This window comes from Zosterops lateralis (assembly GCF_965231275.1).
Source record: "Zosterops lateralis genome assembly, chromosome: 4".
NCBI classification, from domain to species: Eukaryota; Metazoa; Chordata; class Aves; order Passeriformes; family Zosteropidae; genus Zosterops; species Zosterops lateralis.
The window spans coordinates 73,447,715-73,461,926 of record NC_139765.1 but is presented as its reverse complement, the minus strand read 5'-3'; the positions used below and the strand labels follow the sequence as shown (position 1 = coordinate 73,461,926).

The 14,212-nt window shown below is 48.2% G+C and overlaps 1 protein-coding gene across 1 annotated transcript in view; it reads right to left on the bottom strand.

The window, feature by feature from the left end:
* Positions 1 to 14,212, bottom strand: part of SHANK3 (SH3 and multiple ankyrin repeat domains 3) — a gene marked incomplete at its 5' end in the record, with an annotated part of 158,618 nt that overhangs the window by 127,803 nt on the left and 16,603 nt on the right. Inside the window, 4 exons of the mRNA XM_083860077.1 lie at positions 1,643 to 1,759; positions 4,160 to 4,327; positions 5,188 to 5,339; positions 8,690 to 8,798. Coding sequence (XP_083716203.1) covers positions 1,643 to 1,759; positions 4,160 to 4,327; positions 5,188 to 5,339; positions 8,690 to 8,798 — 546 coding nt within the window. The remainder of the gene's footprint in view (positions 1 to 1,642; positions 1,760 to 4,159; positions 4,328 to 5,187; positions 5,340 to 8,689; positions 8,799 to 14,212) is intronic.

The window sequence follows — 14,212 nt, the reverse complement described above, 5'->3', positions numbered from 1 at the left end:
ATTGGAGAAGGATTGGGAGCAACAGATCCGGGGAATTCTTTGGGAAGAGGGAGGAGGAGCGTTCCCGAAGGATTCGGTGTTCCCGACCCTAAAGGGAGCGAGTTATGGGATCGATGGATGGATTGGGGTTGGAAGGAATCTTTGGGATCTTCCAGATTCAAATTTCAAGGATTTTTCTCCAAGGAATTCTCCTCCTTTTCCAAGGATTTCTGGCCCTTTTCTAAGGAATTCTGCCCCTTTCCAAGGATTTTCCTCTTTTTCCAAGGATTCCACCCCTTTTCCAAAGATTCTGCCCCTTTTCCAGTGATTCTCTCCCTTTTCCAAGGCTTCTCCTCCTTTTCCAAGGAATTCTGTTTCCTTTCCAAGGAATTCTGCCCCTTTTCCAAGAATTCTGCCCCTTTCCCAAGGAATTCTGCCCCTTTCCAAGAATTCTCCTCCTTTTCCAAAGAATTCCGTTTCTTTTCCAAGGAATTCTGCCCCTTTTCCAAGGAATTCTCCTTCCATGGGAAAGACAAGGATGAAACCATGGAATGTTCCCTTGGGAATTCCCAAACCAGGCTGAGACTCTGAGGAGGAACAGGCTCATCCCGGGACAGGGATGGAGCCAGGGATGGATTCCACCTCTGGATTTGGGAATGTGGAGACCCAGGAGTGTCTCATGGTGGTGTCACCTCCCTTGTGGTGTCCTCTGTCCCCGTGTCCCCGTCCCCTGTCCCCAAATCTCAGAGATTCCACCTCGGGATGTTCTCCTGTGGAACTCGAAATCGGGGGCTCCAAGGAGCCTCATCCCGTATCCCAAGGATTCCACCTCTGGATTTGGGAATGGGGAGACCCAGGAGTGTCCCATGGTGGTGCCACCTCCCCGTGGTGTCCCCTGTCCCCAAATCCCAAAGATCCAACCCTGGGACCCAAACCCAGGAGTTCTTGTGGAATCCAAACCCAGGAGCTCCAAGGAGAAATGGTCTCCAAGGTCAGGGTTGGATTCCACCTCTGGATTTGGGAATGGGGAGACCCCGAATTGTCCAGGGCTGGTGTCACCTCCCCATGGTGTCCCCTGTCCCCAAATCCCACAGAGTCCACCACGGGATGTTCTCCTGTGGAACCCAAAATTAGGAACTCCAAGGAGAAATGGTCTCATCCCAGGACAGGGATGGATTCCACCTCTGGATTTGGGAATGGGGAGACCCAGGAGTGTCCCGGGCTGGTGCCACCTCCCCGTGGCGTCCCCTGTCCCCAAATCCCACAGATTCCACCCTGGGACCCAAACCCAGGAGTTCCTGTGGAATCCAAACCCAGGAGCTCCAAGGAGAAATGGTCTCATCCCAGGACAGGGTTGGATTCCACCCCTGGATTTGGGAATGGGGAGACCCAGGAGTGTCCCGGGCTGGTGCCACCTCCCTTGCGGTGTCCCCTGTCCCCGTGTCCCCATCTCCTGTCCCCAAAACTCAGAGATTCCACCTCAGGATGTTCTCCTGTGGAACCCAAAATCGGGGGCTCCAAGGAGCCTCATCCCGTATCCCAAGGATTCCACCTCTGGATTTGGGAATGTGGAGACGCAGGAGTGTCCCATGGTGGTGCCACCTCCCCTGTGGCGTCCCCTGTCCCCAAATCCCTGTTCCCTGTCCCCAAATCCGGGTCCCACCTGGTTGTAGAGGGCGCAGATGTGCAGGGCGGTGTTTCCTGAGGCGTTCTGGGCCGTCATGTCCGCGCCGTAGAACAGGAGGTGCTCCAGGTGCTGCACGTGCCCGTAGCGACACGCCTGAGCCCGGAAAAACGGGGAAAAACGGGGGGAAAATGGGTTAAAAATGGGGGAAAACGGGTTAAAAATGGGGGAAATGGGTTAAAATGGGGGAAATGGGGGAAAAAATGGGGGGAAACGGGTTAAAAATGGGAGAAAATGGGTTAAAATGGGTAAAACAGGAAAAAAAATGGGGGAAGATGGGGAGAAATGGATTGAAAAATGGGTGGAAAAACGGGGATAAAAATGGGGAAAAGCAGAAAAACAGGGGGAAAGGGTTGAAAGGGGGAAAGAGGAAAAATAGGGAAAAGACGGGGAAAAACGGGTTGAAAAACAGGGAAAAATTGGTTGAAAAATGGGTTGAAAAATGGGGGAAAATGGGGGAAAAGACAGAGAAAAATAGGGGGAAAAATGGGGGGGGGGGGGAAATGGGGGGGAATGGGAGGGAAAACGTGGGGGAAACAAGAGAAAAAACAAGGGAAAAGGAAAAAGAATGATCCCATCCATGGACAGCATTCCCAGACTCCAGCCCACAACTCCAGGCATGGAATGATCCCGTCCATGGATACCAGGAGAATGTTCCCATGGCCAGATCCCACCAGGAGACCATTCCTGTGCCCGTGTCCCATCCCTGCAGATCCCATCCCTGGGGATGGATCCTGTCCCACCTGGTGGATCTCCATCCATGGGCACCAGGAGAACATTCCCACCCCTGTGGATCCCCGTGTCCCCCCTGGTGGATCTCCTGCAAGTCCCATCCATGGGAACCAGGAGAACATTCCCATGGCTGGATTCCATCCCTTTGGGTCCTGTCCCACCTGGTGGATCTCCATCCATGGGCACCAGGACAACATTCCCACCCCTGTGGATCCCCGTGTCCCCCCTGGTGGATCTCCTGCAAGTCCCATCCATGGGAACCAGGAGAACATTCCCATGGCTGGATTCCATCCCTTTGGGTCCTGTCCCACCTGGTGGATCTCCATCCATGGGCACCAGGAGAACATTCCCATGGCAGAACCCCATCCATGAGCACAAGGAGACCATTCTCATGCTCAGATCCCACCCCTGCAGGTGGATCATCGTGTCCCACCTGGTGTATCTCCTGTCAGCCCCATGCATGAGCACCAGGAGACCATTCCCATGGCAGAACCCCATCCAGGGGCACCAGGAGACCATTCCCAGCCCCGTGTCCCACCTGGTGTATCTCCTGCCAGCCCCAGCCATGGATCTCCATCCATGAGCACCAGGAGAACATTCCATTGCTCAGATCCCACCCCCGTGTCCCACCTGGTGTATCTCCTGCCAGCCCCACCCACAGACACCAGGAGAACATTTCTGTGCCCGTGTCCCATCCCTGCAGATCCCATCCCTGGGGATGGATCCTGTCCCACCTGGTGGATCTCCATCCATGGGCACCAGGAGAACATTCCCATGGCAGAACCCCATCCATGAGCACCAGGAGACCATTCCCACCCCTGCAGGTGGATCCCTGTGTCCCACCTGGAGTATCTCCTTCCAGCCCCATCCATGGGCACCAGGAGACCATTCCCATGGCTGGATCCCATCCCTGGGGATGGATCCTGTCCCACCTGGTGGATCTCCATCCGTGAGAACCAGGAGAATATTCCCTGTCCCACCTGGTGGATCTCCATCCATGGGCACCAGGAGACCATTCCCACCCCCGTGGATCTCCATGTCCCACCTGGTGGATCTCCTGCCAGCCCAGCCCCACCCATGGGCACCAGGAGACCATTCCCACAGTCCAATCCCATCCATGAGCACCAGGAGAACACTCCCAGAGCCCAACCCTAAAACCTCAGGCATGGAATGACCCCATCCATGGATATCAGGAGAACATTCCCAGAATGCAGCCCTCAAGTCCCGAGGATGGAACCACCTAAACCATGGGGCACCAGGAGAACATTCCCATGGCTGGATCCCACCCGTGCAGATCCCATCCCTGCAGGTGGATCACATCCCGTCCCACCTGCTGGATCTCCTTCCAGCCCCATCCACGAACACCAGGAGAACATTCTCAGAGCCCAACCCTAAAACTTCAGGCATGGAATGACCCCATCCATGGACATCAGGAGAACATTCCCAGAGCCCAACCCTAAACCCCATCCATGGGCACCAGGAGACCATTCCCACCCCTGTGTCCCACCCCTGCAGGTGGATCCCCGTGTCCCACCTGGTGGATCTCCTGCCAGCCCCACCCATGAGCACCAGGGGAACATTCCCAGCTCTGTGAATCCCCGTGTCCCACCTGGTGGATCTCCTGCCAGCCCCATCCATAAACACCAGGAGAACATTTCCATGCTCAGATCCCACTCCTGCTGATCCTATCCCATTCCACCTGGTGTATCTCCTGCCAGCCCCATCCATGGGCACCAGGAGACCATTCCCAGCCCCGTGTCCCACCTGGTGTATCTCCTGCCAGCCGTTCTCGTCCACGCAGCCGAGGCGGGCGTAGTCGTGGAGCAGCAGCTCGCAGCAGTAGGGGTCCCCGCCCACCATGGCGCTGTGGTAGAGCGGGGTCAGCCCTCGGCTGTCCTTGTAGTCCGGGGACGCGCCCAGGTCCAGCAGCGTCTGCGGGACAACGGGAATTCCTTGGGATGGGCCGGGATGAGGAGCTCACCCCGTGTCCCGGTGGGGAGTCTCTGTCCTTGTGCTCATTCGCTCTCTCATTCCCTCCCTCCATTCCCAGATTTTTCCTTTCCTCTCCTCTCCTCTCCTCTCCTTTCCTTTCCTTTCCTTTCCTTTCTCCCTCCCCTCCATTTCTCCTTCCCTTTCTTCCCTTCTTTTCCTTCCCTCCATTTATTCCTTTCCCTTCTCCCTCCCTCTCATTCCTTTTTTCCCTCTCTCCCTTTCCTCCCTCCTTCCCTTCCTTTTCTCCTTCCCTTTTCCCTCCTTCTTCCCTCTCTCCTTCCTTCCCTCCATCCCTCTCTCCCTCCTTCCATCCTTTCCCTCCTTTTTTCCCTCCCTCCCTCCCTTTTCCCAGATTTTCCTTTCCACCTCCCCCTCTGTCCCTCCGTCCTTGTGCTCTTTCCCTCGCTTCTCCTCTGCCCTTCCCAGATTTTTCCTCCTTTTTCCCCCTTTCCCCTCCAGGCCTCTCCCTTGAGGGAAGGAGGAAAGGAAGGAAACGAGGGGAAGAGATGAAGGAGGGAAAATCAGGGGGAAGGGAAGGGAAGGGAAGGGAAGGGAAGGGAAGGGAAGGGAAGGGAAGGGAAGGGAAGGGAAGGGAAGGGAAGGGAAGGGAAGGGAAGGGAAGGGAAGGGAAGGGAAGGGAAGGGAAGGGAAGGGAAGGGAAGGGAAGGGAAGGGAAGGGAAGGGAAGGGAAGGGAAGGGAAGGGAAGGGAAGGGAAGGGAAGGGAAGGGAAGGGAAGGGAAGGGAAGGGAAGGGAAGGGAAGGGAAGGGAAGGGAAGGGAAGGGAACTCTGTCCCCTGACCAGCAGCGCGGCGTGGTTGCGGCACCGCACGGCCTTGTGCAGGGCGGTCATGCCCTCGCGGGTGCGGAAGTCCAGGTGCGCTCCCCCGTTCCGCAGCGCTTTGATCATGTCCGAGCTCAGCTCCAGCTGCGCCGCCGCCGTCAGAGGACACTCTGTGGGGACACGACAAAATGAGCCTCACTTTGGATTTTTGGGATAATTTTCCCCATTGGAAAAGGTGGTCAGGCCTTGCCAGGAGATGGTTGTAGCGCTGGTTTGTGCCTGAGGTGGTTTGGTTTTCTGTAATTCCTTTTCCAGGGAATTTTTTGTAAAGGAGAGATGTGTTTTTGCAACTGCAAAAATGTATTATATATATAATATAATATAATATAATATAATATAATATAATATAATATATGATATTATATAATATAATTCTTATATTATTCTTATATTATTATATATTATACATTATATATTATATATTGTATATTATATATTATATAATATATATAATATATATTATATAATATATATTATATATTATATATTATATATTATATATTATATATTATATATTATATAATATAATATATATAATAGTATATATTATTTATAATCATATTATAGCATAGTATAAGAATATAATATATAATATCTATTATAATACTCTATAATATTCTATAATACTCTATAATATATTATTATATGTATATAATACATATAATATTGTATATGACATATAATATTATGTATATTATATAATATAATTATATATAATATAATTATAGATATTATAATATATATATATATGTATATGTATATGTATTGTATTGTATTGTATTATATTATATTATTACATTACATTATATTACATTATATTATATTACATTATATTACATTATATTACATTATATTTCTTTCCCTAGGAGGGATTTCTTCTCGATGTCCCTCTGGTCTGACCAATGTGACTGGAGAGATTTTTGTCTTTGTGTCACCAATCAGATTGGTCTGTGTAGAATGGGATAAAAGTGAGACACATCCCAAAAATAAAAAAGTCATTTTCAGCCTTCTGAAATCAGAGTCTTTGTGTCCTTGGGGTGTAAAACAGGGACAGATTCCCAGGGAGATTTGGAGTCACCATCCCCTAGAAAAGTCCAAGGAATTCTTGGAATTCTGTCCCAACCTCGACAATTCCAGGGTGGTTTGGGGAAGGGGCATCCCAAGGTCAGCCCATCCCTGTCCCTGAGATCGTTCCCATCCCATTCCATGGGCAGGGACCATTCCATGGTCCCAGATTTCTCCAGCCTTTCCTTGGGCACTCCCAGGGATTCTCTGGGAATTCCAGCCAAATCCCCAAATCCCACCCCAGCCTCCCCTTTCCCAGGGAATTCCCTCCATTCCCAGCTCTCCCAGCCTCACCTTGGATCCATCCCAAAGGAATTTTGGGATCCAGGGGCTTCCCTGGGAATTTCGGGACTCCAGGAAGGGTCTCCCTTCCCTTTTCCATCCCCGAATTTTATCCAAACCCCTCGGGAGCCTCCTGGATCCCACAATCCTGGAATATTTTGGGATGGGATCCATGGACTTTCAATCCCATTCCATGGGCAGGAAAACTTCCACCATCCCAGGGTTCTCCAGCCTTTCCTTGGACATTCCAGGGATTCTCTGGGAATTCCATCCCAAAATCCCCAATCTCCCCATTCCCTGTGTCCTGTCCCTCCATTCCTTCCCCAAATTCCGGCTTCTCCTGGAGCCCCTTCAGGCCCTGGAATGTTCTGGAATCTCTCCCTGGATCCTTCCCTTCTCCAGGAGAACATTCCCAGTTTTCCCAGCCCGACTCCAGCTCCCTTTTCCCTCCCCCATTCCCAATTCCAGCAGCAATTTTTTTTTTTTCCCTTCCCTTTATTTCAAAAAAGGGGATTTTGAATCCTCTTTTCTAATTCCAACGTTTTCCTGGACTCCTCCTCTCCCTCTCCCGCTGTCCCTCGTTAAAAAATCCCTCACAAAATATCCCTGGATTTTATTTTTTCCTCTTTTCTCCGACAAAACCATCCCTGGGGTTTGGTCTTTTATTTGGGAACAACGAAAACTCGGTGGGGTTTTTTTTATTCCCATTTTTTTTTCAATGTCCCCACAGGAACCAACGGTGACGATTTTTTTTTTTTTTTTTCTGGGGCTTTTTTTTTCCATCCCTTTCAAATCCAGGGAAAATCATTCCCTGGAATATCTTCCCAGCAAAAATGGGAACGGCAGCAAAGTGGGCTGGAAAAGCTTCCCAAAAATGGATTTTTTTTTCTCTATTTTTCCATCCAAGCAGAGCTGGGAAAAATGGGAATAAATCCCTAAAACCCTTCCCAAAAATCCATTAAAATGGAGATTCCCAAAGTTTGGAATCCATGGGGTCAGCTCAAGGTTTTTTCCAGGAAGCTCAGGGGATTTTTAAGGCTCATCCCAGTTTTTTTTTTTCCCAAAAAAATGGATTAATCCCTGCTGAGGAATATTTTCCCAATATTTTTTCATCCCAGTCTATTTTATGGGATGAAATCCCACAGGAAAAAAAAAATTTCCAAGCAGGAATGATTCATCCTGGTTATTCCCAATCATTCCCAGTCTATTTATGGGGATAAATCCCACAGGAAAACATTTTTCCAGGCAGGATTTTCCAGTTTTCCATGAGGAGTTTTCCATGAGATCCCCAAGGATCCGCTCTGAAAAATTTCAAGGAATTTTCCAAATGGATCCCCAAGGAATTTTCCAAATGGATCCCCAAGGAATTTTCCAAATGGATTCCCCAAGGATCCACTCCCAAAAATCCCAAGGAAAGTTGATGGTTCATTCCCAGTTCATTCCCACCCTGCTCTTCCAGCATCCAGCTCAGGCTTCCTGAAAAATCCACGGGAATCAAACCAACATTCCCAAAAAAATCCGCCAAATTTTCCAATCCTGGAATTTCCAGGAAATTCCAATCCCGGAATTTCTGAAATTCCAATCCCGGAATTCCTGAGAGATTCCAATCCCGGAATTTCCGAGAAAATTCCCAAACATTCCCAAAAAAATCCGCCAAATTTTCCAATCCAGGAATTTCTGGAAGATTCCAATCCCAGAATTCCTGAGAGATTCCAATCCCGGAATTTCTGAGAGATTCCAATCCAGGAATTCCTGAGAGATCCCAATCCCTCCATGGTAAGAAAACCAACATTCCCAAAAAAAAAGCCGCCAAATCTTCCAATCCTGGAATTTCTGAGAAATTCCAATCCCGGAATTCCTGAGATTCCAATCCCTTCATCCCACAGCAGCCGGAAAAGGCCGGGAACAAAAAATTTGGAAAATATTCCAAGAGGAGAAACGTGGGATTGGATCCCAATGAACCCCATTGGGGACTGGGGGAAGGGAAGAATTATCCCAAAGGATATTCCACATTCCCAAAATCTTCTGAAAAGTGGGAATTGCGTCATAAAACCCCTAAAAAAAAATGGGATGGAGTGGGGGAAAAAAATTCCAGAGGAATTCCAGAACTGACCTCCGGTGTCGGGATCGTGGAAATTGGGATCCAGCCCCTTCTCCAGCAGCCGGCAAACCTTCTCCGAGTTCAGCATCTGCACGTATTCCATGAATTTCTTCAGATTCGCCTGGATTTAGGAAAAAAACGCGGCGTTAACATCCTGAAATTCCCAGAAAAACCACTGGGGGTGACGTGCCCATCCTAAAAATCACGAAATTCTGGGAAAAATCATCAGGGGTGATGTCACCATCCCAAAAATCCCATAATTCTGGGAAAAGCCACCAGGGGTAATGTCCTGATCCCCAAAATCCCAAAATTCTGGGAAAAATCATCAGGGGTGACATCGCCATCCCAAAAATCCCAAAATTCTGGGAAAAACAACCAGGAGTGATGTCACCATCCCAAAAATCCAAAAATTCCAGGGAAAAATCATCAGGGGCAACATCCCCATCCCGAAAGTCCCAAAATTCTGGGAAAAACCATCAGGGGTGATGTCCCCATCCCAAAAATCAGAAAATTCTGGGAAAAACCACCAAGGGCAATGTCCCCATCCCAAAATTGTGGGAAAAACCACCGGGGGCGATGCCACCATCCCGAAAATCCCAAAATTCCGGGAAAAACCAGTGGGGGCGATGTTCTTGCCCCAAAAATCACAAAAATTCTGGGAAAAACCTACCAAGGGCAATGTCCCCATCCCAAAAATCCCAAAATTCCAGGAAAAGCCACCAGGGGCAACATCCTCACCCCGAAAATCCAACAAAAATGGGGATAATGGGGATGGAATTCCATCGGGATGGGACAAAAATTCCACGTGGAAAATTGTCCTCAAATTGGGATTGTTGGATCATCCCGTGGGAATTCACGGTCTCTCCCTTCCATCCCAAATTTGGGGATTGGAATTTTTTTCCCCTGAGCTGGAATTCCCCAAAGATTTCCCAAATTGTTGGGATTTTTCCCCTTTTTTTTTTTTTTTTTTTTTTTTTAATTTATTTTTTTATTTATTTTTTTTTTAATGGTTTGATGGAGTCATTATGAAATTCCTGGATTTCAGGAAAAATGGCTCCAGTGGGAAAATCCCAAAAACACGTTCCCAGTTTTCCAGAATTTTTTTTTTTTTTTGGAGTTTATTCCAATCCCACCTTGCAAAATCCAGATTTGGGAAAAAGTCCTGGAAAATCCGACTGGGCAGAAATGTCGGGAATTGAGGGGAAAAAATTCAGGAACAGCTCCAAGGAAATGGTGAAATCAAAGCCAAATTTCACATCCAAGGAGAAAAAAAATCCCAATTCCAACATTTCCCACTTTAATTCCACAAGGAAAAATGATCCTTTTTTAGGAGGGGTGAATCCCAAAAAATGCCACAATTCCCATTTTTTATTTGGACGATCTCCAGGTGGAAAATCGGGGGCAAAAAAAATTAAAAATCTTGGGAATGCAAAGCAGGATGAGGAAAAGGTTTGGAAGGGAATTTGGGAATTCTTCTCCCAAGTTATTCCAACAATTCCAAGGGTGAGGCAGCTGCGGATTTCTTGGGATTGCTGGATCATTCCAGGAGAATTCATCCCAAATTTTGGGGATTGGAATTTTGTTCCCCCAAGCCAGAATTCCCAAAGATTTGCCTTGATTTACCAATTTAATTTCCAGAATTTTTTTTTTTTTTTTTTTTTGGGGGGGGGGGGGATTTATTCCAATCCGACCCCATAAAAATCCAGATTTGGGGGAAAAAAAAGTCCTGGAAAATGCTGGAATTGTGTCGTGCCCTTGGAGCCGGGACAAATCCATGGATCTGCTCCCAGGCGGCAGCAAATGGAATTCATTGATCCCAAAGTAAAGGGGAAATTATGGATTTCCTGCCCAAGCCTCTCTGGAATTGCACAATTCCTCCCAGTGGGAATTTCTGGAGCGGTGGATCTGAGAATCCTGGAATGGTTTGGGTGGGAAAAGGACTGAAATTCCATTCAAATCCCATCCCATGGGAATCTCAGGATTCCAGGATGGGTCTCCCTTCCCTTTTCTATCCCTGAATTCCATAAAAATCCCTCGGGATGGATCCTCGATCCCAGAATCCCCCAGAAATCAAAGCAGAAATTCCCAGGATTTGAAGCAAAAACTCCCAGAAATCAAAGCAGAAATTCCCAGAAACCAAAGCAGAAATTCCAATAAACCAAAGCAGAAATTCCCAGAAATTGAAGCAGAAATCCCAAGAAACTGAAACGGGCCCAGGAGTTGAAGCAGGAATTCCCAGAAATGAAGGAGAAATTCCCAGAAAGTGAAAGCAGGAATTTCCCAGGATTTGAAGCAGAAACTCCTCCCAGGAGCTGAAGGAGAAATTCCCCACAAACCAAAGGAGAAATTCCCAGGAATTAAAGCAGGAATTCCCAGAAACTGAAGGAGAAATTCCCCACAAACCAAAGCAGAAATTCTCAGAAACTGTAGCAGGAATTCCCAGGATTTGAAGGAGAAATTCCCAGGATTTGAAGGAGAAACAGCCCCAGGATTTGAAGCAGGAATTCCCAGAAACCACAGAAGGAATTCCCCAGGAATTAAAACAGGAATTCCCACAAACCAAAGGAGAAATTCCCAGGATTTGAAGCATAAATTTCCCAGAAACCAAAGGAGAAATTCCCCACAAACTGAAGCAGAAATTCCCAGAAAATGTAGCAGGAATTCCCGGGATTTGAAGGAGAAAATCCCAGGATTTGAAGGAGAAAATCCCAGAAACTGAAGCAGAAATTCCCAGGATTTGAAGGAAAAACAGCCTCCCCATCCCCCAGGAGTTGCAGCAGAAATTCCCAGGATTTGAAGCAGGAATTCCCAGAAAACAAAGGAGAGATTCCCCACAAACCGAAGGAAAAACTCCCAGGATTTGAAGGAGAAAATCCCAGAAACCAAAGGAGAAAATCCCAGAAACTGAAGCAGAAATTCCCAGGAACTGAAGCAGAATTTCCCAGGAACTGAAGCAGAATTTCCCAGGATTTGAAGGAGAAAATCCCAGGATTTGAAGCAGAAACAGCCCCAGGATTTGAAGCAGAAATTCCCAAAAACCGATGGAGAAATTCCCCACAAACCAAAGCAAGAATTCCGAGAAACCAAAGCAGAAATTCCCAGGAACTGAAGCAGAAATTCCCAGGATTTGAAGCAGGAACTCCCACAAACCAAAGGAGAAATTCCCAGGATTTGAAGCAGAAATTCCCCGGGGAACCGAAATCCCGCATCTCCCAAGCCCAGGATGTCTCGGTGCGGAATTCCCGGCCCATCCCATCCCATCCCATCCCATCCCATCCCATCCCATCCCATCCCATCCCATCCCATCCCATTCCCGTTCTCCCGACATTCCCGGCTCCCGGTACCGTTCCCGGGCTGTCCCGGTGTCCCCGAGCCAGGCGGGATCCCATCCCTGCTCCCCTTCCCTCGGGAGGCGCCTCCAATCCCGCTTTTCCCCGGGATAATCGATCCGTGCCCGGGGGATGGAGCCCAGTTTATCCCGGATGGAATCGGCCCTCAGCCTGCCCGGCATTCCCGAATATCCACGGGAAAGGGAAAGGAAAGGAAAGGAAAAGGAAAGGAAAGGAAAGGAAAGGAAAGGAAAGGAGGAAAGGAAAGGAAAGGAAAGGAAAGGAAAGGAAAGGAAAGGAAAGGAAAGGAAAGGAAAGGAAAGGAAAGGAAAGGAAAGGAAAAAGGAAAAAGGAAAGGAAAGGAAAGGAAAGGAAAGGAAAGGAAAGGAAAGGAAAGAAAAGGAAAGGAAAGGAAAGGAAAGGAAAGGAAAGGAAAGGAAAGGAAGGAAAGGAAAGGAAAAGGAAAGAAAGGAAAGGAAAGGAAAGGAAAGGAAAGGAAAGGAAAGGAAAGGAAAGGAAAGGAAAGGAAAGGAAAGGAAAGGAAAGGAAAGGAAAGGAAAGGAAAGGAAGGAAAGGAAAGGAAAGGAAAAGGAAAGGAAAGGAAAGGAAAGGAAGGAAAAGTAAAAATGGAGAAAAATAGGAAAAGAGGGGGAAGAAAAAGGGGAAAAAGGGGGGAAAAGGAGGAAAAGGGGGGAAAGGGGGGGAAAGGGGGGAAAGGGAAAAAAGGGGAAAAGGGGAAAAGGGAAAAAGGAAAAAAGGGGGGGAAGGAGGAAATGGTAAAAAATGGAGAAAATAGGAAAGGGGGGAAGAAAAGGGAAAAGGGGGGGGGAAAGGGAGGGAAAAGGGGAAAAAGGAGAAAAAGGGGTCCTTCCCAAATATCCACAGGCTCGGGAAAAGCAGCAGCCCAGGGAAAAGGGAAAAAGGGGAAAAGGGAAAAGGGGAAAAGGGGAAAAGGAGAAAAGGGGGAAAGGGGAAAAGGGGAAAAGGGGAAAAGGGGAAAAGGGGAAAAGGGGAAAAAGGAGGAAAAGGGAAAAAGGAGAAAAAGGGAAAAAGGGGAAAAGGGGAAAAGGGGAAAAGGGGAAAAGGGAAAAGGGAAAAGGTCCTTCCCAAATATCCATGAGCTCAGGAAAAACAGCAACCCAAGGAAAAGGGGGAAAAGGGGGAAAAAGAGGGAAAAGGGGAACACATCCATGATCCCAAATTCCAGCTCCCCGTGGATGCTCTTCCCGCTCAATCCCATCCCATGGAATAAAATCCAAGGAAATCTCTCCAACCGCTCCTATTCCAGTTTTGGCACTGGGAATGTTGGGATTCCTTGGGATATCCTGGAATTCCGGGCCTGGAGAGGTTTCCCAGGGAATTCCATGGGAATTCCAGGCTCACCTCTGCTCCCACTGTGGTTTGGCATTGCCTTGATGGAATTCCTTGGGATATCCCGGAATTCTGGGCCTGGAGAGGTTTCCAGGGAGTTTTCTGTGGGAATTCGGTGGGAATTCCATGGGAATTCCAAGCTCACCTCCACTCCCATTCTGGTTTTAGCATGGCTTTGATGGAATTCTTTAATTCCTTGCGATATCCTGGAATTCTGGGGCTGGTGGAGTTTCCCAGGGGTTTTCTGGGTGAATTCAGTGGGAATTCCATGGGAATTCTGGTCTCACTTCCTCTCCCATTGTGGTTTTGGCACTGGGAATGTCGGGATTCCTTGGGATATCTTGGAATTCTGGGTCTGGTGGGGTTTCCCAGGGATTTTCTGGGTGAATTCCATGGAAATTCTATGGGAATTCTGTGGGAATTCCGGGCTCACCTCCACTCCCACTGTGATTCCGTCACCACTCCCATGGAATGCTTTGGTTCCTTGGGATATCCCAAGGAATTTGGATTATTTTTATTGGGATTAAATTCCGGGCCTGGAGGGATTTTTCCGGCGGTTCTCCATGGGAATTCTGGTCTCACCTCTGCTCCCATTGTGGTTTTGGCACGGGGAATGCTGGAATTCCTTGGGATATCTTGGAATTCTGGGCCTGGAGGGGTTTCCAGGGAGTTTTCCATGGGAATTTAGTGAGAATTCCATGGGAATTCCATGGGAATTCCAGGCTCACCTCCACTCCCACTGTGATTTGTCACCCCCCCCCCATGGAATGCTTTGATTCCTTGGGATATCCCAAGGAATTGGGATTATTTTTATTTGGATTATTTTTATTGGGAT